Genomic DNA, 23,264 nt, shown 5'->3' with positions numbered 1-23,264 from the left:
ATGCCAAACATCGGGTATATACACTGTACATCTATAAATGATACAAAAAGTTTACTTCATGATTTATTGGATGGATATAATAAAAATGTACGGCCAGTTGAAAACCAAACCGAGGCCGTTCATGTAAGAGTAAGACTCATGTTGGACTCTATTCAGGACCTTGATGAGATTCGTGGTGTATTTTCAGTAATGGGCATTATGTACATAGTATGGAATGATGCAAGTATGGTGTGGGATCCAGAACATTACGGGGGTATAGACTATGTTATGACGTCATACAAAGAGGTATGGGTTCCTGAGTTGATTCTCATCAACCCGGCAGATGAATCAGACACTCTTGGTAAGAAATGGCAGAGAGTTCTCTTTACACATACAGGACGCGCTTCATGGTGGCCTACAGATCTATTTAAAAGTACATGTAAAATAGATGTTTACAGATATCCATTTGACTCGCAAGAATGTGTAATGATATTCTCGGCATGGGGCTATTTTTTTGGCCAGGTTAAATTGACTACGTCAAAAAGTGAAATCGATTTGAGGCGTTACGTAGAAAGCTCTACATGGACGTTAGCGAAATCTCAAGTCAGGACCTCTGTTGATGGTACAACAATAGAGTTTGTTGTAAATTTAGAAAGGAAGCCAGACTTTGTGATTGTTAACGTTCTCCTACCATTATTATTTCTCAGCTTACTTAATGCATTTGTTTTCCTTCTTGTACCGGAATCTGGGGAGAGGATTTCCTACTGTATCACAGTGTTGTTATCAATAGCTGTTTTTATGACTATTGTAAGTGACACGCTTCCAAAAAGCTCGGAGCCCGTACCAGTTATTTCATACAAGTTAATGGTTGATATGGTAAACAGTACCCTTATGACGTTTGTCACTATACTCAATCTCCGTGTGTATTACAGAAACGACAAGAAAAATGTTCCTCGGTGGTTAAAGCAGCTTTACATGTTTGTGTCCTGTAAGTGTGCAAAACGTGATATTCATCCAATTTCTACTGACTTAGAGAAAATGAAATCTACCCGGAAGTTATCAGTGTTCGAAAACAATAAGAACATCACTATAAGGAGAGGGTCAACAGATGATAAATCAAACAATGCACCAAAACTTACTACCCTTAAAATGTCCTCTATTTCTGTATTAAATGAGGAAAAAAGTGTTCTCGAGCCTATAGAAAATACGCTAGCCAGGTTGACGTCAGAGGTAGAAGGAAATTGTTCTGACAATGCTAACGTGTCATGGAAAAATATCAGTTACATGATCGACGGAATTGCATTCGTTTTGTTCACCTTTATGTCTGTGTGTAGCTTTACAGTTTTCTTTGCAATTACTTATTAAAGCTTTCCTAACTTAATATGTTTACTGGGCTGGTACATCATTTAATCTGGACAAATATTAAAAGCTACAGTATGTTACATAAGCAAAATAAAAAGGCAAGGATGAGCTATTAAATATGTTTCTGCTTTTGTGACATTAAATTTCGAAAGATTATCTTAGTGAAAAGAATTGAACAATTTACTTACGTACATGTTTCAAAATTGCGCTTTCTCAGCAAACCAGATTTAACCAAATAAATACATGTACTGTGTTCGATGTAACCAAAGTTGTTATGGTATGTTTAATAAAAAAATGTCAAGTCAGAAATGAATGTAATTTTCGAACTTAAACGTGAGGCTCAGTCAAAATGTAATTGACTTTCACTTCACGAGAGCTAAATTTTACTTTATACATTTGTTTCTAGAAGAACGGGCTTGTTGATAATTGTCGACAAGATCGCTGACGATTTCATGAAATAAGACACGAGCTATAGTACTTTGAACACTCTGAATCATCTGTTAAATGGCGTATCCTTTAAAACTTTAAGCGAACAGACAAAATGAGGAAATGAAATGGATAACAAACCAGTTACCATAAAAGTCGTCGTCATACAAAAGCATATTTCTCAATCGGCGCTACTTGGAGAATAGGAACAGCTAAAATTATAATGAGTCAACTCAGTGTAGCGTTTAGCACTCTTCATCCTAACATTCTCTTTAACGAGCCCTATAAGCAGTATGCTGTAAGTTCTTATCACAAACAGCTTGGCTCGAACTTATAGCATATCATGTTTATATAGAGTGTCATGTTTTGTACAAGTTGTTATGTTTTGTACAGATTGACATGTTTCGTGAAAACGATACTGTTTTCTATAGTATGTCATGTTTTGTATAGCATATTATGTGTTGTATTGTAAAATATGTTATATTTTGCATAGTGGGTGGTGTATAATAATCCATGCATTGCATATAGAATGTTATGTTTTGCATAGTATGTCATGGTTTGTATAATTATGTTTTGTTCTATTTAACATGTCAAGTTTTGTATAGTCTGTTTATAGCTTATAGAGTATGTCATGTTTTGTATAGTATATAATGATCATTATGATTTGAAGTGCAATTAAATAAAAGTACGAGTACGTATAACATGATTTATCACAAAAATTATTTCATGATAACGTATCACATAACACAAGTAACTATTTGAGCGTGGGAAATGTAACTGTTTGAATAATTATAACTATATATAACTATAAAACCTGAAACCTATGGAATAATCATTTGGATGTCTTTGATCTTACTTGTTCTGTTTTATATTGTGTTAAAATGTGTATTAAGTAGAATGTTATGAAATAAATTTTTTTGAAAAATTGCTTCTTTGGTTATGAAATCTTTATTAAATAGTAATTCAAAAGGAAAATATATAAGCCAATCGGGAAACGGACAAAGGCCCAACCGGACAAAAGCTCTCCCGCCAAAAAATGACAAGGCGGATAAAAGCCCTTCCGTGAAAATGACAGGGCGGACAAAAGCCCTCCCGTGAAAATAACAGGGCGGACAAAAGCCCTCCCGTAACAAAAATAGATATATATGTTGAATACCTGTGTTTTTTTTCCAATGCACTCAATGTATTAAAATTGTTACATATATTTCTTGTTGTTTTCAATTGGCTTACTAATGTTAGGTTACAAATATTACAGTGTAGAAATTCTAGATTTTGTAATGACACAATTTTGACTTGATATTGATTTTAATCAAACAATCGTCGTTACCAATAGCCAACATTGAACTATATTACTTAATATTTATTTACTTTTACATCGTTTTGTTATCAAGTTATTTGTATTTGTATCAGTTATGTATACTTATAAGCCCATATACCACTTAGGAGCTAGGTTACGGTAATTTGACGGAAATGGGTTTCTAGAACAGGAATAGAATTTAAATATATGTTAACAGTTGGAAAGGTAATAAACCGAAAGTTTAGTCAACTGGTTGTTATTTATTTATTTATTTTATTTTTTTTTTGATTGGGTTTTATGTCACACCGATCGACATAGTATAGGTCATATCGCGTCGACGTTCCAGCTTTTACAGGTTGAGGGAGACCTCAGGTGCCCTTCCGTGCATTATTTTCAGGCACGAACGGGCACCTGAGTAGAACCACCGACTTTCCGTAAGCTAGCTGGATAGCTTCCTCACATGAAAGAATCCAAAGTCCCTGTCGGGATATCACATAGCTTGCATAATAGACATTAGATAATCCATATCCCCTATACGCCGGAAATTTATGCTTGACATATTACCTATATATTATAATATAATATTGCGAGACATACAATGTATACTTACTAGATAAAATCTCGCAACAAACATGATGTACGTGTGGGAAATCTTTAAAAGATCCGATTAATTACTGAACCGCCATGGATATGATTTTTATAGAACACGCAACAAATATAACTAGTAACTCTTTGGGAGCGGGGGTCAAATTTAATGATTTTGGCATCACATATATATATTTAGCTTCATGTTGGCATGTATTATTATTTTTTATATAGATTTTCTAAAGTATCTTAGGAAGAAAAAATGTGAAAAAGTAGTAAGTTTGAAAATTAAATATAATTACTAGTCATATATATCTTGGCATATGAGTCATATCGCGGTTATAAGCCCGCGTCTGCGTGACTCCAAAATATAAATATAACACATTATTGCAAATTGCTGTGCACAATGCATATCAAAGTGTCTATGGCTGATCAAGCTAGTTAATTGGCAAGGAAAGTAGGAATGAAACAACCCCCATCCCCCGCGGTGAATCCTTCCTATCAACAAAAATGTTAAAACGTTTCCCTGTATTGTTAATATAGATATTATAATACTAATTATTCGATATCACGGGTAGCGTCTCGGATCCCGGATCCCGGGATTTTCCCCCCATCAATACGGATTTGGTACGGCAGGACGTGTTTTTATCTGATCGATGATGCAAGTCCGAATGTTGCCGAAAAAATAAAGTGACAAGTGAAATATCATAAAATTGGACTTAATTGTTGAATTTCAAAAGATATCGTTAAGTTAGTTTGTGAAATAGGGATGCATACTTGCCACGTATGTTCTTAAGATGGCGACAGACTCGTATATTGAACGTCAGAATGATGAGCTTCAAGTTTTGCAGTCGATTCTTTTAGAAGATTTTAAAGATCTGCGTCAATCAGACGCATGGAAAGTATGAACTGTCAAAATTTCTGAAAATTAAATGCTGTACACCTCTGACTGTGACAGCATAGGCTTTTTTGTAATAAGTAGATTTATTGGATGGTACTTTAATGTTCTTTCAGTTGAACAACTGGATCATCGTTTCAAATTCCCCAGTATGTTTCCTTGTAATTGTCAAATAATTCAGCTATAGGCATAATAGCATTGTACTCATTGTCACGGTTCATATCTGTTCACTAATTAGCACGACCAAATGGTTAGTAGGTCTGCGAAATAATAATCCGAGGGTCCCGGTTAGAGTCCCAGTCGGGCTGCACATTTTTCTCATATGAGTGTGAGATTATGCGTCCAACGTCACAGGATGACAAACAATCAATATTTTTCCCTCCATGAAAGTTAAGAACAAAATCAAAATAATTTCAGGGTTCTCGGGGACGCTTATTTCGGCGTCCCGGTACGCATGTTTATTACAGCTGGACGCAAATATTTCAGAGCAAGGATTCCACGTACGCTTAATTTTGCCTGGGGACGCATAAAATTACCAATTGTTTACAACCACAAATACACAAATACGTCAGCGCATGTCAGTCTATAGGTAGGCGGTCCTATGCACATCGACCCGTGAAGCGTTTAGCCAATCAGCGAGAACGCTTCCGGTCATCATCACGCAATAGTGATCAGACTAATGTATACACGCGCTGTACATGTAATTACCAGATATAACACAAGGTGATAATTTTATATCTTTGATCAACAGTTGATTGGAAATTAGCAAATTTTACCGACAAAAGGATAAAATTATCGACTATTTACGCCGCAAGTTTAAAGACTGTTTTCTCAAATTACAAATGAGTGTAATTTTGAATGATTGTCGAATATTTTCGGCATTTTCTAGGCACAATTTTGCTTTAGTTTCATTCTTGCAAAAACGTTCTACAAGAGTATTAAGAATTTAAGATATTGTGCCGAAATGCCAAGACAACAAACAAAAATACACATATGCTTTTCTGTGATCCGAAAATTGATCCCGAACATCGGCGATTTCACGTTCGCCAGAAACCCGAAAATTTAGCAAAAATTCTCAGTTTCCAATCCAAACACGTGAATGAATTGTTCTTTTATTATTTAATCAACATTAAATCTTTAAATATCGATCTTCAATTTGCCCCCTTTTAAAGATATTTGCTAAAATAATTGCCGATCAGATGAATCTCTTGCACACTGTGTGAAGCTGTACACGATTTTCCTATTCATTCCGCTAAACGCTGCCTATATACATTTACGTTTTTTTTACAAATATAAACTTTTTGTCTTTAGAGTGGACTTATTTAACCAGAATAAAATTTGATTTGGTATAAATGTTAAAAAAAAACGATTTCCATGAATTGTGTTGATGCATTATAACGAAATAATTTCATAATAAATATTAACAACAAAACAATAATTCAAATTTTTTTTTGAATAACTAATAAACTTTAAAAGTCTCTTGAAGATTCAAAATATCAGCAATGCTATTGTGAGCATTGAATGACTAATCTATAAACATATTAATTGCGACGTGTTTTTGGACTCCAACTTTTTCAGGGTTGGGAGTCCATGGACTCCATGTTTTAAAGTCCTAGTGAGAACCCTGATTTTTTCACAGCATTGTAGAAAACACTAGTTATGAGTTTTTCCATCTACATTGAAGGGACATAATTACATTTACAGTGAGAAGGCCTACAATGTTTTAATCTCAGCATCTTTAGCATCATCAATGAGCAAGTTTAAATCATTATTTTTTTTCAGTATCCAACCATGTGTAATAGGAAGCAATTTCAGGCTTTCCTACAGGAATGATTAGCAGATTTTCCTATGATCCGGGTGTTCAGACAATTTGACTTAGTCTGGCACATAATATGAAGGGACAATACTTACTAGATAAGTGGTCTTATGTTGACATTCAAACACAAATTGCTTGTCCCATTATATTATGTCCCAGCTTAGTATTATCAGGTTTTCTCTTATAACCACTGAAATTTGAAAGTTCACACAGGACAGGGAAATTAGATAACACACCCGTCAGCACTTTTTCTTGAGATGGGAACTAGGATTTGTAATAAACTGGCATGTTTTTTTTTTAAATAATTGCTGCAGGTGTCAGTGATAGCTTTCTCTTTTTAGCTCACCTGTCACAAAGTGACATGGTGAGCTTTTGTGATCGCTTTTCGTCTGGCGTCCGTCTGAAACTTTTACTTTAAACGACATCTCCTCATAAACCACTTGGCCAATTTCATCCAAACTTCACAGGAATGTTCCTTTGGTAGTCAACTTTAAAAATTGTTCAAAGAATTTAATTCCAAGCAGGACTGGTTGGACGGGGGGGTCATTGATTTTCCTTATTTGTATATAGTAAAAACTTAAAAAATCTTCTACCGTATAAGTGGTTTTTTCTGCGGTGACTTAATTTCTGCGTTTTCTGCGGTCAGTTTCAGCACCGCAGAAATAAAAACCGCAGAATATTTCTCCACGTTTTGTTTTTTAACGATATTTGTCCTACATTATGACCTGTTTCTTCTAAAGTAATAACGACTAACGGATTATAACGGTTAGCGGGTTTATCAAGTTATATAATATTGCTTTCGCTAAGTTGTTTAATATGTGCTTGTAAGGATGTACTTGTCGTTAATTATGCCAATTTTATGAACAAAGAAAATTTAATCATCATAGGGTTTGCCTGTACGCTGAAAGGTTTGTTTACCACTAAATCATTAAAACCATTTAAAACCCTTATAACTGCTAAAATAATCGTCGTATACATTATTGGTTGTCTGATTTACGATAAACTTCTATCAATTTTAATTAAATTAAAGATACTACTGGGCTATATTTTTCACACGTCATTTCACGCTGATCAAAAGATGCATACTGTCTATTTTTGCACATTATATTTGTTTGCAAGCAAACAATATAATTGTTTGTAATTACTATATAGTTTTGCGGTGACGACGGTAAACAAAATTTTAATGCGAATGTGTACATGCAAATAAAATAGGTAAAGTAATGTGACTTAGACTTTGATAAGACGAGCCGCAGAATTTAAATCACGTTTTGTTTAAAGAATGTGCCGCAGAAATAAAGTCCGCAGAAATAAAAACATGCCAAAATTTGGAAAACCCGCAGAATTTGGAGCCCGCAGAAAAAACCACTTATACGGGTTCAAATAAAAGTCCCTGGTTTAAAATTGGCATTGGCCCAGCGGCCTATATACAGGTGAGCGATTTCAGGGCCATCATGGCCCTCTTGTTTATTTTTACTCCTGGCAGCATGGAAAACACACTAGTTAGTGTGCATTATATTATGGACCTGGATATGTATGAATCTAATAAATCTATAATTTGTTGCTGTTTATTCATGATGAAGAAAAGTAAGACATCAGTAAATCATACAATGTAAGAGTTAATATAAAAATGCACAAAACTATTTACAAAAACTTCATATCATATTACAGTTTTTATATTTTGGTGACAGGTGAACAGACCTCCAGAAGTTTGTTTGACACTTAAACCACAGGAGAGTGCAGGAAACTATGAGGGAGAAATTTATGTCCAGCTTGATCTTATTTTCAAATGTCCCGAGAAATATCCAGATGTGTAAGTGACAAAGTGTTCAGACTTTGAATTTTGTCTTGCATTTTGAAATTATCCAAGGTAAACGATGCATACACAGTGATTAATCTAGATGTGCGTCCCATGTTAGACACACATAAAAAGCTAGAAATACACACGGTTTCAAAATGTGTGCGTCCCATGTGATGCATGCTAATCTGATAGTTTGTAACTCAAAATATCACAGTTAGTAATTTGTATCTACCGTTTTATTTAAATCGCAAGCAATTGTTGCCAAATATTTCAATTTGTAATGGGCACCTTCCCATAATTGGCATTAGGTAATCTGAGCATCCCTTTTGCCTGAGGGCAATAATGGTTGGATATTTTTTGTTTGTGTCAAACATAATGTTTCATTTTGTCACTGGCCCGAGTGCTTGAGATATATATTGTTAATACTCTTACAAAACATATCTATTCATTCTAAATATGTAACAGTAAGTCTTAACAGTTGTTTAATATCTCAGGAAAACTATGAAAAAATAAAACAAGATTCGTGGCACGGTAAATGACCTTATTATTTTTTAGCTAATGATTGTTGGTATGCCTCTTTGATGAGATAAAAGGTCTGTCATGTCTTTTGAACTTTTTCAAAAGAACCTGATTAAAATGTTCATTAATTATTTGTCTTGGTGTGGTTGAAACAATATTACAGCTAATTTTTAAACCTAACTTGAATATAATATTATGCTTGTTAATATCGAGTCACAGAACTTTTTAGCATAATAAGAATATGTGCTCTTTAATTTAAAGAAAAACTGGACAAAAATGTTGATTTTGATATAAACTTTAGTCAGCAAACACCCCCAGGGCCTTTTTACCCTTCTTTGCTGTAGCCGGTAATCGGCTACTTCCCCAAGCCAACTTACTACCTTTTTTCCCCAAAAAACAGTCTAAAATTCCCCTTCTTGCAAAGATTTTCTCTTTCAGAGACATGTTAAATCGAAGAAAAAAACTTGTAAACAAACTTTCTTGTTTAAAAATAGATCATTGTTTTTGTCCAATGAAAGCTAATTATTCAATTACCCACTACAGGGATACCTCAAATCAAGAACCCTCACATGTCATATGTAATTTTTCTATAATTAGGAAATATGAGTTAATGTATTCTTAGGAAAATAAAAAGTGGCAATAAATTGATCTGTAAAAAAAATCCCTGTAACTTATGTTGGACAGAAAGCTCCTAAAATAAGTGTGTTTGGGGGAAAATATGCAAATATATTATAATATTTCCCCCAAATGTATGATTTAAATAAGTCTTTATTTATAGTAATAATGGTTAAATTGCCAGTGGAAAATGTGATTTTTTTCCCCAAAAGTATTAAAACCGCGCATTTTTTCCCCACAAAAAGGGCTTGGGCGCCATCCCCAAAACTGGTGAAAAGGCCCTGACCCCACCCCACCCCTCCTATTCTTTTAAATTGTCAATTCTGTTACTGATCATATACTGAGAAAGATAAGAAATTCAGAAAAAGCACATTACTTACTGCCTGTTTTGGAACACTGACTCCATGTAGTTCGTCATAATATGGAATTAAGTGATAAATAATACTGTTAAATACTAATTATTATTCATGAATATTTCTTTTGTCCATTCAACAGCGTTCCAGACATAAGAATGGAAAACACAAAAGGTCTATCTAATCAGCAGTTACACACACTGAAATGTGATCTTGAAAAAGAAGCAGAAAAACTGAAAGGACAGGTATATTTGAATTACCAAGATTATATATGTTTAGTGTAGCTACTGATTTAGACTTTTGAATCAAGTGGCTGGTAGTTATTCATCACTAGGCAGTTATGATGTACATGTATATATTTTTAGAAACCACATGTCCTTTTGCATTTAGGAAAATAAGAATGACATCTGACATGTCCTTTTGCATTTAGGAAAATAAGAGTAACATGTCCTTTTGCATTTAGGAAAATAAGAGTAACATGTCCTTTTGCATTTAGGAAAATAAGAGTGACATGTGCTTTTGCATTTAGGAAAATAAGAGTGACATGTGCTTTTGCATTTAGGAAAATAAGAGTAACATGTGCTTTTGCATTTAGGAAAATAAGAGTGACATGTGCTTTTGCATTTAGGAAAATAAGAATGACATGTGCTTTTGCATTTAGGAAAGTAAGAGTGACATGTGCTTTTGCATTTAGGAAAATAAGAGTAACATGTCCTTTTGCATTTAGGAAAATAAGAGTAACATGTCCTTTTGCATTTAGGAAAATAAGAGTGACATGTGCTTTTGCATTTAGGAAAATAAGAGTAACATGTCCTTTTGCATTTAGGAAAGTAAGAGTGACATGTGCTTTTGCATTTAGGAAAATAAGAATGACATGTACTTTTGCATTTAGGAAAATAAGAGTCACATATCCATATTTGGAAAATTATTTACTGCCAGTCTTCCAGTAAAAAGATACATTTTATATTAAAACCATTTCTACTGTTAGAACTTGTGGGATTTGTCTTTTAATTTGTTATTTGAAAATATGTTAGGACATTAAAGTGACACCACTGAGGTTTTATGACAGGACAGGACTGGAAATAATTTTTCAAGATTTATATTTCATTTGATGAAGGTCAAGATCAATAACTTTTTTTCAGATCATTTCCTCACTGTTTTTTTCCACATAAATTATATACATGTACCTCTGTTTTCTTTTTCACATAAATACTTCTAATTGTGAAAAAATGACCCAAATTTGAATGTTGCAATGATTTTCACTCAAGTTGTGTTATGGTTGCAATGTTTTTTACTCAAGTCAAATTAAGAAAAACACAAAAGGTTGCAATGCTTTTCACTCAAGTCGAGTTAAGAAAAACACAAAAGGTTGCAATGCTTTTCACTCAAGTCGAGTTAAGAAAAACACAAAAGGTTGCAATGCTTTTCACTCAAGTCGAGTTAAGAATAACACAAAAGTATGATTTTCAAGTCTTTCTGGGTACATTCCTTAATCATTTTTTGAAAATCTTTCTGTTTTAAGTGCCCCAGCCGATTGCTATAAGAATCCAAATTTTATGTATTTGGACTTTTGAACCTCCATGGAGTTCCTTTAATGTGAAACTGTTAAAGTAGTAAAATGTGCTTGCACTTGCCGTTTTAAACTTGCGGAAGAAGTACAGCTTTGAATAAGATTTAAAAGTTTTAATAAAGTTGTAAAAAAGTGATCCATGTTATTTAGTGACCTTGTGATACAGCTTCATCTATTTTAGGAAATGATGCAAGACATCTTTATCTATTTTAGGAAATGATGCAAGACATCTTTATCTATTTTAGGAAATCATGCAAGACAGCTTTATCTATTTTAGGAAATGATGCAAGACATCTTTATCTATTTTAGGAAATCATGCAAGACATCTTTATCTATTTTAGGAAATCATGCAAGACAGCTTTACCTATTTTAGGAAATCATGCAAGACAGCTTTACCTATTTTAGGAAATCATGCAAGACAGCTTACAGCTTTATCTATTTTAGGAAATGATGCAAGACAGCTTTACCTATTTTAGGAAATCATGCAAGACAGCTTTACCTATTTTAGGAAATCATGCAAGACAGCTTTATCTATTTTAGGAAATGATGCAAGACAGCTTAATATCTATTTTAGGAAATGATGCAAGACAGCTTTACCTATTTTAGGAAATCATGCAAGACAGCTTTACCTATTTTAGGAAATCATGCAAGACAGCTTACAGCTTTATCTATTTTAGGAAATGATGCAAGACAGCTTTACCTATTTTAGGAAATCATGCAAGACAGCTTTACCTATTTTAGGAAATCATGCAAGACAGCTTTATCTATTTTAGGAAATGATGCAAGACATCTTTATCTATTTTAGGAAATCATGCAAGACAGCTTTATCTATTTTAGGAAATGATGCAAGACATCTTTATCTATTTTAGGAAATCATGCAAGACAGCTTTATCTATTTTAGGAAATCATGCAAGACAGCTTTATCTATTTTAGGAAATGATGCTAGAACTTGCCCAGTATGTTAAAGATTTTCTATATGCCAATAATAAACCACCACCAAAGTCTTTCTATGAGGAGATGATGTCAAATAAGAGGAGACAGGAAGAAAAACAGGCACAGGAGCATCAGAGAAAGCAAGAGCAATTGAGGAAGAAAGAAGAAAAAGAAGTATGTACACCTTACCTTCTATCCTGTAGCCAGGCCCGTGTTCATAAAAATTTAAGGAACAGGATCAAGATCAGCTTCAAATTTAAAAACTCAAACATTCTGCATTGTTTATCCTCATAGATTAAATATTTATAATAACTTGATAAAATTGGACCTCAAATGGCATATTTATGAAATTTTAGCAAGAAATCGGCATTTTACAGATGATCCAAATATTGATCTTGATCCTCAAACTGATCCATATTTTGATCTAATTATTTCTAATTTTGTTTTGTTATTTGTCGATTTTATCCCAAAATAGGTTTTTTTCTTTGCAAATTAGCAATATTTTACATTTTGAATAAGTAGCATTTGATTCTAGGAAAATACGATCAATTTTAGTTTTCTAAAACAATGAAAATAAAATCAGGGTCCTTTGATCCTGATCTTTTCTTAGTGAACACGGGGCCTGGGTTCCAGTCTGTCAATTTTTTTATGTGCTTCTGTTTGGCAAATTGACATACATGTTTATACTATCAAAAACTGTGACGAGTACGAAATAGTGCATATGTTATGAATAAGCAAAAAAATATCAATGCCTGAATCCCAGGCTACTTATCCTGCATAATATGTCTAATGGATTTGCCCTGCTTTGAATATTGGAACAGTCCATTTGAAATTGAAGGGATTTCAGTATCAGAGTACAATGTATGAAAAACGAGCTGCCAACAGTATATAGATCCTGATTAGACTGTATTCTGGCTTAACTCTATAGTGGTGATAAAGGCTGAATTATCACTTTAAGGGTTGAGGCATCAGAATTGCAGCCACATTTAATCCCTGCTAAAATACTCAAGTTCTGTATGTGCACTAATTGCCATAGGATGGTCCAATTAATTGGCCAATGAGTAACCTTTTGGAATTTATAACAGGTTACCAAAAACAAAGAAGCTTTAGAGAGAAAAAAAGCATAATGGGCTTTTAATCAGTGAAGACATTAACTTGAAACTTTAAACATGTCTTACTTATGATAATTGTTGGTTGCTGTTCAAGAACCATCACTATAGTATGGAGTTTAACTGAATTATTCCCCTTTATGAAAACAGACAATTCTTGTTTGGTTATTGATTTACTATTAGATACTTAGAAAAGTTGAGTGTGATATACTATGTAATTATACAAGTATTTTTTTCTGGATATTCCACAGATGATGATTATAGAAGACCAAATACAAAAAAGAAAAGAAATTCTCAAAGAGGAGACAAGGAAAATGAAAGAAGCTAGACATGTAAGAGTTGTCTTTTCTAACAATTGCTGCCCTGATAAAAGTTTCTTTCTTACCCAAATAAAATTTACAATGTTTTGATCATATTTACATAAAGTAAGTTCTATACATTATCATACAGTATAAAAAATCCATAGCTGGTGAAATTGACTCACATGTTTTTCACATGACATTTAGGCATGTTGGAAACATGACTTTATTCCTAAGATTTCAATATATCATCTTCAATAAAGTATTGAATTTTTTACAGTTGAAGTAGTCCCTGCATTTATAAAGAAAATCTAAATAATTTTGTAATTCCCTTGCAATTTTTATTTGAATTTGCAGTTTGCCTTTTTTTTGTGTTGCCTCTACGGAGTAGTGGCGACATGTAGGGATCACTTCTCCTTCGTCTGTCTGTCTGTCTGTCCGTCACAAAACTTGTCCGGACTACTCCTCATAAACTACTGGTGCAATTTCATCCAAACTTTACAGGAATGATCAGTACCAAGTCTAGTTGTGCATATTGTCAGTATTTTCCGGTTCAATGTTTTTTGTCAAGAGTTATGGCCCTTTAATAATTTTTAATTTTAAAGTTTGTCCGGACTACTTCTCTTATACCACTAATTCAATTTCAATGAAACTTTACAGGATTGATCTGTAGCTCAAGTCCTTGCGCATATTGCACGGGTTTTCCGGTTGAATGATTTTTGGCCGAGTTATGGCCCTTTGATAAAAAGGTGTTTTTTTTCTGTGTGTTGCCAGATACACAAAAGCTTGTCCGGACTACTCCTAATAAACTACTGGTGCAATTTCATCCAAACTTTACAGGAATGATCAGTACCAAGTCCAGTTGTGCATATTGTCAGCATTTTCCGGTTCAATGATTTTTGTCAGAGTTATGGCCCTTTAATAATTTTTATTTTTAAAGTTTGTCCGGACTACTTCTCTTATACCACTAATGCAATTTCAATGAAACTTTACAGGATTGATCTGTAGCTGAAGTCCTTGCGCATATTGCACGGGTTTTCCGGTTGAATGATTTTTATGCTCCCCGAAAAATTTTGGGGGAGCATATAGTCGGCGCCTTGTCCGTCCGTCTGTCCGTCCATTTTCTTGTCCGGAGCATAACTTGAAAACCCTTGGAGATAATTTGTTTAAACTTCATACAGTGGTAGAGGGCATTGAGGGGGAGTGCAGTGTCAAAGAACCATAACTCTATTTTGCCCGGTTTTTGAATTATCTCCCCTTATAGAAAAATCTTGTCCGGGGCATAACTCTAAAACTATAAGAGATATCAACATGAAACTTTGTAGGTGAATAGATCTCAATGGGTAGATGTGCAGTGCATAAGAACAATAACTCTTTTTGTTCTAATTTTGGAGTTATTGCCCTTTGTTAATTTCAACACTTTGAACTTTGTCCGGAACATAACTCTAAAACTATAAGAGATATCAAGATGAAACATTGTAGGTAGATAGATCTCATTGAGTAGAAGTGCAGTGCAAAAGAACCATAACTCTGTTAAGCCTCATTTTTGAATTATCTCCCCTTATAGAAAAATCTTGTCCAGGGCATAACTCTAAAACTATAAGAGATGTCAACATGAAACTTTGTAGGTGAATAGATCTCAATGGGTAGATGTGCAGTGCATAAGAACAATAACTCTTTTTGTCCTAATTTTTGAGTTATTGCCCTTTGTTAATTTTAACACTGAACTTTGTCCGGAACATAACTCTAAAATTATAAGAGATATCAGGATGAAACATTGTAGGTAGATAGATCTCAATGAGTAGAAGTGCAGTGCAAAAAAATTATAACTCTGTTAAGCCTCATTTTTTAATTATCTCCCCTTTTAGAAAAATCTTGTACTGGACATAGCTGTAAAACTATAAGAGATATCAACATGAAACTTTGTAGGTAGATGTATCTCAATGGGTAGATGTGCAGTGCATGAGAATCATAACTCTGCCTTGCCTAATTCTGGAGTTATTGCCATTTGTTTATTTTTACTTTTTGAATTTGTCCGGAACATAACTCGGAAACCATAAGAGATATCAACAAGAAACTTTGGAAGGTGATAGATAACAGTGATTAGAAGTGCAGTGGAAAGAACAGTTACTCTGCCTTTCCTAATTTTGGAATTATTGCACTTTGAACTTTTTCCAGGGACATAACTCTGAAACTACAAGAGGTGTACTTTCCTGTGTCCAAAACCTATTCGGGGAGCATCACCCGGCTCAAACCGGGCTCTTGTTGGTTGAGTTATGGCCCTTTGATAAAAAGGAGTTTTTTTCTGTGTGTTGCCAGATATGCAAAAGCTTGTCCGGACTACTCCTCATAAACTACTGGTGCAATTTTATCCAAACTTTACAGGAATGATCAGTACCAAGTCAAGTTGTGCACTGTCCGTCTGTCTGTCCGTCTGTCACAAAATTCGTCCCAACATGAAATTGGCCATCATGAGGCGACACATGTGATCACTGATTGCTCTTGTTCTGTATATATATGATTAAATTAAGCTTTGGATAGCCATATTGTTGCTATAATTATATCTGTTAATACTTTCTTGCTATCATTTACTTATTTGTTTGCATAATATATTACCCTATTATCACTAAGGTTATTTTTTTTATGCCCCCGCCATGTAATGGCCGGGGCATATAGTGTTACCCTGTTCCGTCATTCCGTCCTTCCGTCCTTCCATCCTTCCGTCCTTCCGTCATTCTGTCATTCCGTCATCATCAGTTTCCGTTCATTATCTTAAGAACAGTTGCACACATTCAACTCAAATTTGACATATGGATATGTCATGAGAAAATACAGGTCAAGTTCGAATTTGGTCATGGTTCGATGATTTTTGGCAGAGTTATGCCCCTTTTACTTTGAAAATAATATGAAATTTTCAGTTTCCGTTCATTATCTCCCCAACGGTACAACACATTCAACTCAAACTTGACATATGGATATGTCATGAGAAAATACAGGTCAAGTTCGAATTTGGTCATGGTTCGATGATTTTTGGCAGAGTTATGCCCCTTTTACTTTGAAAATTATATGAAATTTTCAGTTTCTGTTCATTATCTCCCCAACGGTACAACACATTCAACCCAAACTTGATATATGGATATGTCATGAGAAAATACAGGTCAAGTTCGAATTTGGTCATGGTTCGATGATTTTTGGCAGAGTTATGCCCCTTTTACTTTGAAAACAATATGAAATTTTCAGTTTCCGTTCATTATCTCCCCAATGGTACAACACATTCAACCCAAACTTGATATATGGATATGTCATGAGAAAATACAGGTCAAGTTCGAATTTGGTCATGGTTGGATGATTTTTGGCAGAGTTATGCCCCTTTTACTTTGAAAACAATATGAAATTTTCAGTTTCCGTTCATTATCTCCCCAAAGCTACAACACATTCAACTCAAACTTGACATATGGATGTGTCAAAGGAATGCGCAGGTCAAGTTCAAATATGGTCGTGGTTCAATGATTTTTAGCAGAGTTATGCCCCTTTCACTTTGAAAGTAATATGAAATTTTCAGTTTCCGTTTATTATCTCCCCAATGGTACAACACATTCAACTCAAATTTGACATATGGATACGTGTTTGGAATGCCCAGGCCAAGTTCGAATTTGGTCATGGTTTAATGATTTTTGGCAGAGTAATGCCCCTTTCACTTTGAAAATAATATGAAATTTACAGTTTCTGTTCATTATCTACCCAACAGAGTTACATATTCAACTTAAATTTGACATATGGATATGTCAAAGGAATGGGCAGGTCAAGTTGGAATTTGGTCATGGTTTGATGATTTTTTGGCAGAGTTATGTCCCTTTCACTTTGAAAATAATATAGATACATCTTAGGAATAAGCAGTTTAAGTTTGAATTTGGTCGTGGTTCAATGATTTTAGACAAACTTATCTTTCCTGAATGTTGGAAAAATTTTGAACTTTCAGTTTCAGCACTCATACTTTTAGCCATTATTTTGGCTACAAATATGCAATATGCTATTTTTAAAAAGTTAAGACTGAATAATTTCAGTGCCTTGAACATTGTATGAAAATGGTTTGTGTTAACATTGAAAAGTTTTAAGGGCTTTGAACTTAAAATGAAAAAAATAATTAATGCACCATCTGAAATTTTGGCTGCATGCAGGGGCATCCGTGGCATGATGACACATTTCTAGTTTTATTATAAAATAAGCCGCACCACAACAAAACCAACATAATGGGTTTGCGACCAGCATGGATCCAGACCAGCCTGTGCATCCGCGCAGTCTGATCACAGTCCATGCTGTTCGCTTACCAACTCTATTACAAGAAGAGAAACTGATAGCAAACAGCATGGATCCTGCTGGACCCATGCTGGTCGCAAACACACTATGTTGGTTTTTGTCGTGACACGGCTCAAATTTAATAAGGAATTACCTCTTAGTATAAAGTGTGTTTTATTATTCAGGGAATGGAGGAACGATCCAGCTCTGTAACAAGATCACCAGTTGGTTCCCCTAGTACCCAGCAATCAGAATTAACTTTACTTGATAAAAAGGGAACCAGGAGATCACAGTCACCAGCTGTACAACATCAACAACTAGTCAGCAATGATGGAGAAGGGAAGCATGAACGAAAAAGGTAAATTATTGGTACTTTTATTGTCCATTTCAAAAAATGATGGAGTTTTGTTGATGACTTTTATTGAGTTCAGATTGATTATTTAACCTTTACCATGCTTTACCATGCTAAATATTTTAAATGGATTTGTCAATCTTTTGATGGGAAGATTTCAAAATACACACTGAATAGCGAACATTGCAGACCATGATCAGATAGCACAGATGTGCCAACTGATTGGGGTTTTGCATTTGTCAAATGGGTAGACTCTGTTTATTCCAACAGGCTAAATGTTATTAAGCAATACAATCTTTAATACTTTAACAATATGTTGTTCATGTATTTACAGATGATTATTTTGTCCATTGACATATTGTACAACTATTATATTACCTTGTTTTATAGGGGCATTAGTTGGAGTTGTTCAGATGACAATCACAAACATTGTAAACATCATACGGGTGGTATCGTGGTGCTAGCTTTTAACACAAAATCAGAGAGGATTGTTCATAGAGGAAGGTGCTTAGGTAATACAGAATATGTTTTTATATCATTCTCTCCCCCACCCTCGACTTCACCGTCACCTTATGGCTTTGTGATCAGAACCAAAGCCACACTTTATCCCTACCTGATCATAAGGTGACTAAATGGATTCGAATTACAAGGGTCTATTCTCTTAGCTCCAGCAGATGAGGTGGTTATAACCCTTGTTATTCCTTTAAAGATTGTAAAACCTGAGGTTAGTTAGAATCATCTTTCTTGTTTCGGTACCATATGACCTAAATTGTATGGTTTGCGGTAAAACCAAATCAAACAAAAAACAAATACCACTTTAACCCTTACTTTGGGAAGTGGTTGAGTTGTCTGCCTTGTTACCCAGGTATCATAGTGATGAGCAATACATAAGCTCCTAGCTGTCGGCACTTTTGAGCTTGAATAAATATTTTTAAACTATAAACAAATCTCGTAAACTAATTGCATAAAATGCAGGCAGTTTATTTTATACCTATAAAGTTGCTTGATTTAAGTAGACTGTTACTCATCTGTTGAAATAAACTCAGCAACTCCAAGCATTAAAAATGATTTACTTACTACATGTATTTGTTTACATGTATAGTTTCTTAGCTTAGGTAAGACTGTACTACCATATCCATTTTGTGTATTCTTACTACTGTGTTTGAGATCCTAATCCAAAAAATTGCGGGAGAGGGTGGAAAAGTTGCAATTTCAAAACTTCATTAGATGATCATTGATTATTGTAGGTCATGGTGTACATGGTAGTACAGTGTATGCAGGTGTTGATACAAAGACTGGGGACTTAGTGGCAATATCAGAATGGGTGTTAAAATGGAGGCACGTAGGTCGTAAATCAGCAAATAATAAAGACATCGAGGATAAAGAAGGGGAATCTTATATGAAACAGGTTACTTTTTTTCATTCCCATCAATATTTGGCATTTTTTAATAGATTGATAGTGTTTTAAAAAAGTTGGAAAAGTATTCAGTAATTCTCATAAAATTTTGGGTTGGTCATATTATTTTAACAAGACTTTTTTGGTGACAACTCCTTTGAAAGAAAGATGTCCTTAAAAAAGAATTTAATACATATAATTTACCTAAGGCATTTATTATTATTGTTTTCATCAAAATCATCATCATTGTCATGACCATCATCATCATCACATCATTGAGTGGCAGCATTGCTGAGTGGTTTACATGCCAGACTAGTAATCAATGGATTGCTGGCAGCATGGGTTCAAACCCCATCAGGGAAAAGCCATTGTTTGTGAGCAAGACACTTTTACACTCATTGCTTAGTACTGGTTGGTTCCAGGAATGGATTTGAAAGTATTTCAATAAGCTTACAGCTTCCAACACAATCTAACTACATGTAAAAGAAATAAGTATATAATTTAACTAACATCATCACAAACAATATCATCATCATAAACTTCATCAAATTATGATCATCATTACTAGTTTCACTTTCTTAATCACTGAATTTTGCAAACTGGACTTTTTATCCTATTTTAAAGATTTTAGATTCTTTACAAGGTTTTATATAGAATTTATATGAATGGTGTCTATAGTTGCGGTCATGAGTAGCGTCTAGGGAGATTTTACTTGTTATCAGTCTATATGTTATTATTGTTTGAATAAACAGGTGACAACGATGGAACAAGAGATGTCTTCTCTACTCAAGCTTAGTCATCGTAATTTACTTCATTATCTTGCCTTTAAATATGAAGAGGAAGCAGGAAAGATAACCATCTATGTAAGTGTAATTAGTAGAGAAAATCAATAGTTTTCACTTAATAATTGAATGTCTAGAAATTATGAAAAACACACCCTAAACATTTGCAGAAGCATATTTTATAGTAGTGATGACGAAAAAATGGTTAGCAAAATTCATGCAATAGGCATTTATAAACAAGACATATATATGAAAAGAACATGTTTTTTACTGAAAGCATCTAAACAGTTATGAAAAAGAATTACAGACAAGTATTTAATACTATTGATATATCCGTGTATCATTGATATTTGTCATCTGATATCTATATACTGTTGATTTGCTTTGCACTGAATCAATGACAGCTCTAGTAATAAGTAATTATAGCTATCTATGTTTGTCCAAGTGATGACTCATGCAATTAGCTCCGTCATGGAATTTGATATAATATACTGATCTTCGGATCAATTTAATTCAGTTCTTGGTGTCACACTTGGTATGCTAGCAATGTAAACATACCAAGCAATAACTACATTTGTGAATTAAAAAAACACTTCGATAATATTATAAAGATTAAATTTAATCTATTTACAGAAGTGGGGTAAAAAACAACAAATGTTATGATCTTTCCTTCATTTACGAAATCCTGTGTATTTGTAGTGTAATTTTGTATCATTTATTTGGTATATAAATAAGTGAACAAATAAAATCTCAAATTATATAAATCGCTGTATCACTTAACAGAAATGTAATAAAGATTCCCCGACACACTGATATATTAATGACGAAACTAAACGCGACACAAATAGCACTATAAGTTAAACAATTAGCATATACTTTATTCAGTAACACTTTGATTTTAAGTACGATAACGCTACATATTCATGAATACTAGAATAAAAAAATACACTTTTTGGACAAAAATGTGTAAGTTTAACATTTCTTATAGCATTATTCAGTAAATAAAAAAGTTAAAATATTCTAGGTATTGATGGAATATTCTGGTGGACAGAACCTGGACATTTACCTGACACGGAAAACATTGACTATGGATGTTTTGAGAAGTTACACAGAGGAAATGTTACAAGCTTTAGAATATCTGCATAATAAAGATGTCACACACAAGAATCTCAGGGTAAAATCATAAAAAACCTTTGTACCCCTTTTACCTGTAGGTGGCGAGGGGGATGCGATCTGCAATTGTCTGTTTGTCTTGCTGTCCTGCCATTGCCCTGTCTTCCCGTTGACTGATAGAACAGTTGAATGTGGGGGCCTCCATGTCCTTTGAGCACATTTCTAGTCTTACACGTACTTACAACATCACATTGTGTTTCTTGTTTCTATTGTGATGTAACCATGATCATATTTGAATTTACTCAATTTCATTAAAATCATATCATCGTTTTTGCTCCATTATTTTTCGCTAGGAAGCGAAGTGTAGTGGAACGAAAGTTAGGACATGATTTGAATGAGATTGGAAATCACTTCACATGTTATAAAATATAATCAATGAACTTTCAGTGTTTGCACCAGGTGATGAAAAAAGAAATATTATTGGGTCCAATCTTATCAATTTAGCTTAGTTTTAATTTCCAGAGTCCAAAAATCCATATCAAATGCATTTCAAACTCATTCTGGCCTCAATCTAATTTTCAGAGTCTAAAAATGCGTATCAAAGCCTTTTAGTAAGAATTTATAATAGACATGCTGACAAGTAGATGATGATAGTAGTGTGGTGTTCCCTATTTTTCAGGCATCAAGTGTATTTATAGACATGAATGCGAGGGTGAGACTAGCTGATTACAGTATTAATAAAAGGTACTACAGACCACTCATATAATTTTCTGATAGAAGAAAAGATATTTATTTTATGCTTTTCAGTGGATTACTGATTTATCCGTGAAAATTATATTTGATAATTTCACAGTGAAAATTATCAAAATATAATTTCACACTTTTCAATGACGAAACTACTTTCTTAAGATTTTCCCCATGTTGTACCTCAATTTTATTTTTGCTGACAATTCTGACAATGTCAGGCTGTTCAGAGAAAAGCAAAGCTGAAATTGATAAATAACTTAAATGTCAAAAGTAATAAAAAGAAGAAAACTTACTTCTATTCATTCAAATTACCAATCAACAAATATCGTCTCTTATTTATTTTGTTTCATTTTTACAGTCTGAAAAATACATTCCTTCCACATGCAAAACTGCTCTTGATGACATTTGGACATATTTAAGTATCCTATGAGCAATAACTGCTGTATGCTTTATGAAAACTTGAAAAGCAATGACAGACATCAGCCGGAAGAATAAGTAAACAACCCAGTGTTTGTTAGGCAGCCTTTCAACTTTCCAAGTTTTTGACAATTTCCTAGCCCCTTTTTGAATGTTTACACTTCTGTCAACACTTATATATTGTCTGTTACAATCCTCAAATAAGTTTTCTTTCTTTTAAAAAAGTGTATGACTAACAAATCCAAATGATATCCCTCTGAATCAAACACAATTATTTTCGTCCAATGAAATACACAACTTAAAAATGGCTTACATTTAACAATGTGGGTTTTTCAACTTTTTCTGCTGTATTATTTGCCATGTAATGGGCTGGTGGCCTGAAGCATTTTGTTGATAAAAGTTGAAAGAAATTCTGTTGAATTATTATTTATTTTGTGGTATATACAGATTGTGTGATCTATACCAGATGGTAGAGGATGGTAAACCTGGAGTAAAGTTCTCTAAACAGTCAGTATATGCTGGGAGAGGTAACAAAAAGGAGGATGTGTTTCAACTGGTAATAATAAATAATATACATATAAAATCTGGTCACTTATTCCCAC

General features: G+C 33.8%; 2 protein-coding genes across 2 annotated transcripts in view; both read left to right on the top strand.

Moving 5' to 3' along the window:
• On the top strand, nt 1-1,344 carry LOC132740959 (neuronal acetylcholine receptor subunit alpha-3-like). The gene has a single exon (XM_060729019.1). It carries the CDS (start codon nt 1-3, stop codon nt 1,342-1,344), a length of 1,344 nt encoding a protein of 447 aa, XP_060585002.1.
• A 2,963-nt stretch (nt 1,345-4,307) lies between these two features.
• The window catches only part of LOC132740958 (eIF-2-alpha kinase GCN2-like), a 63,238-nt gene continuing 44,281 nt past the window's right edge, over nt 4,308-23,264 (top strand). The window contains exons 1-12 of the mRNA XM_060729018.1: nt 4,308-4,551; nt 8,052-8,173; nt 9,791-9,893; nt 12,152-12,325; nt 13,512-13,592; nt 18,041-18,213; nt 18,598-18,719; nt 19,455-19,615; nt 20,356-20,466; nt 21,410-21,559; nt 22,178-22,242; nt 23,110-23,218. Coding sequence (XP_060585001.1) covers nt 4,447-4,551; nt 8,052-8,173; nt 9,791-9,893; nt 12,152-12,325; nt 13,512-13,592; nt 18,041-18,213; nt 18,598-18,719; nt 19,455-19,615; nt 20,356-20,466; nt 21,410-21,559; nt 22,178-22,242; nt 23,110-23,218 — 1,476 coding nt within the window. The 5' untranslated portion in view covers nt 4,308-4,446. The remainder of the gene's footprint in view (nt 4,552-8,051; nt 8,174-9,790; nt 9,894-12,151; nt 12,326-13,511; nt 13,593-18,040; nt 18,214-18,597; nt 18,720-19,454; nt 19,616-20,355; nt 20,467-21,409; nt 21,560-22,177; nt 22,243-23,109; nt 23,219-23,264) is intronic.

This window comes from Ruditapes philippinarum, unplaced genomic scaffold (assembly GCF_026571515.1).
Source record: "Ruditapes philippinarum isolate M1 unplaced genomic scaffold, ASM2657151v2 ctg686_1_1_1_1, whole genome shotgun sequence".
NCBI classification, from domain to species: domain Eukaryota; kingdom Metazoa; phylum Mollusca; class Bivalvia; order Venerida; family Veneridae; genus Ruditapes; species Ruditapes philippinarum.
The sequence above is the reverse complement of the archived record's forward strand: the minus strand, read 5'-3'. Positions and strand labels throughout refer to the sequence as shown.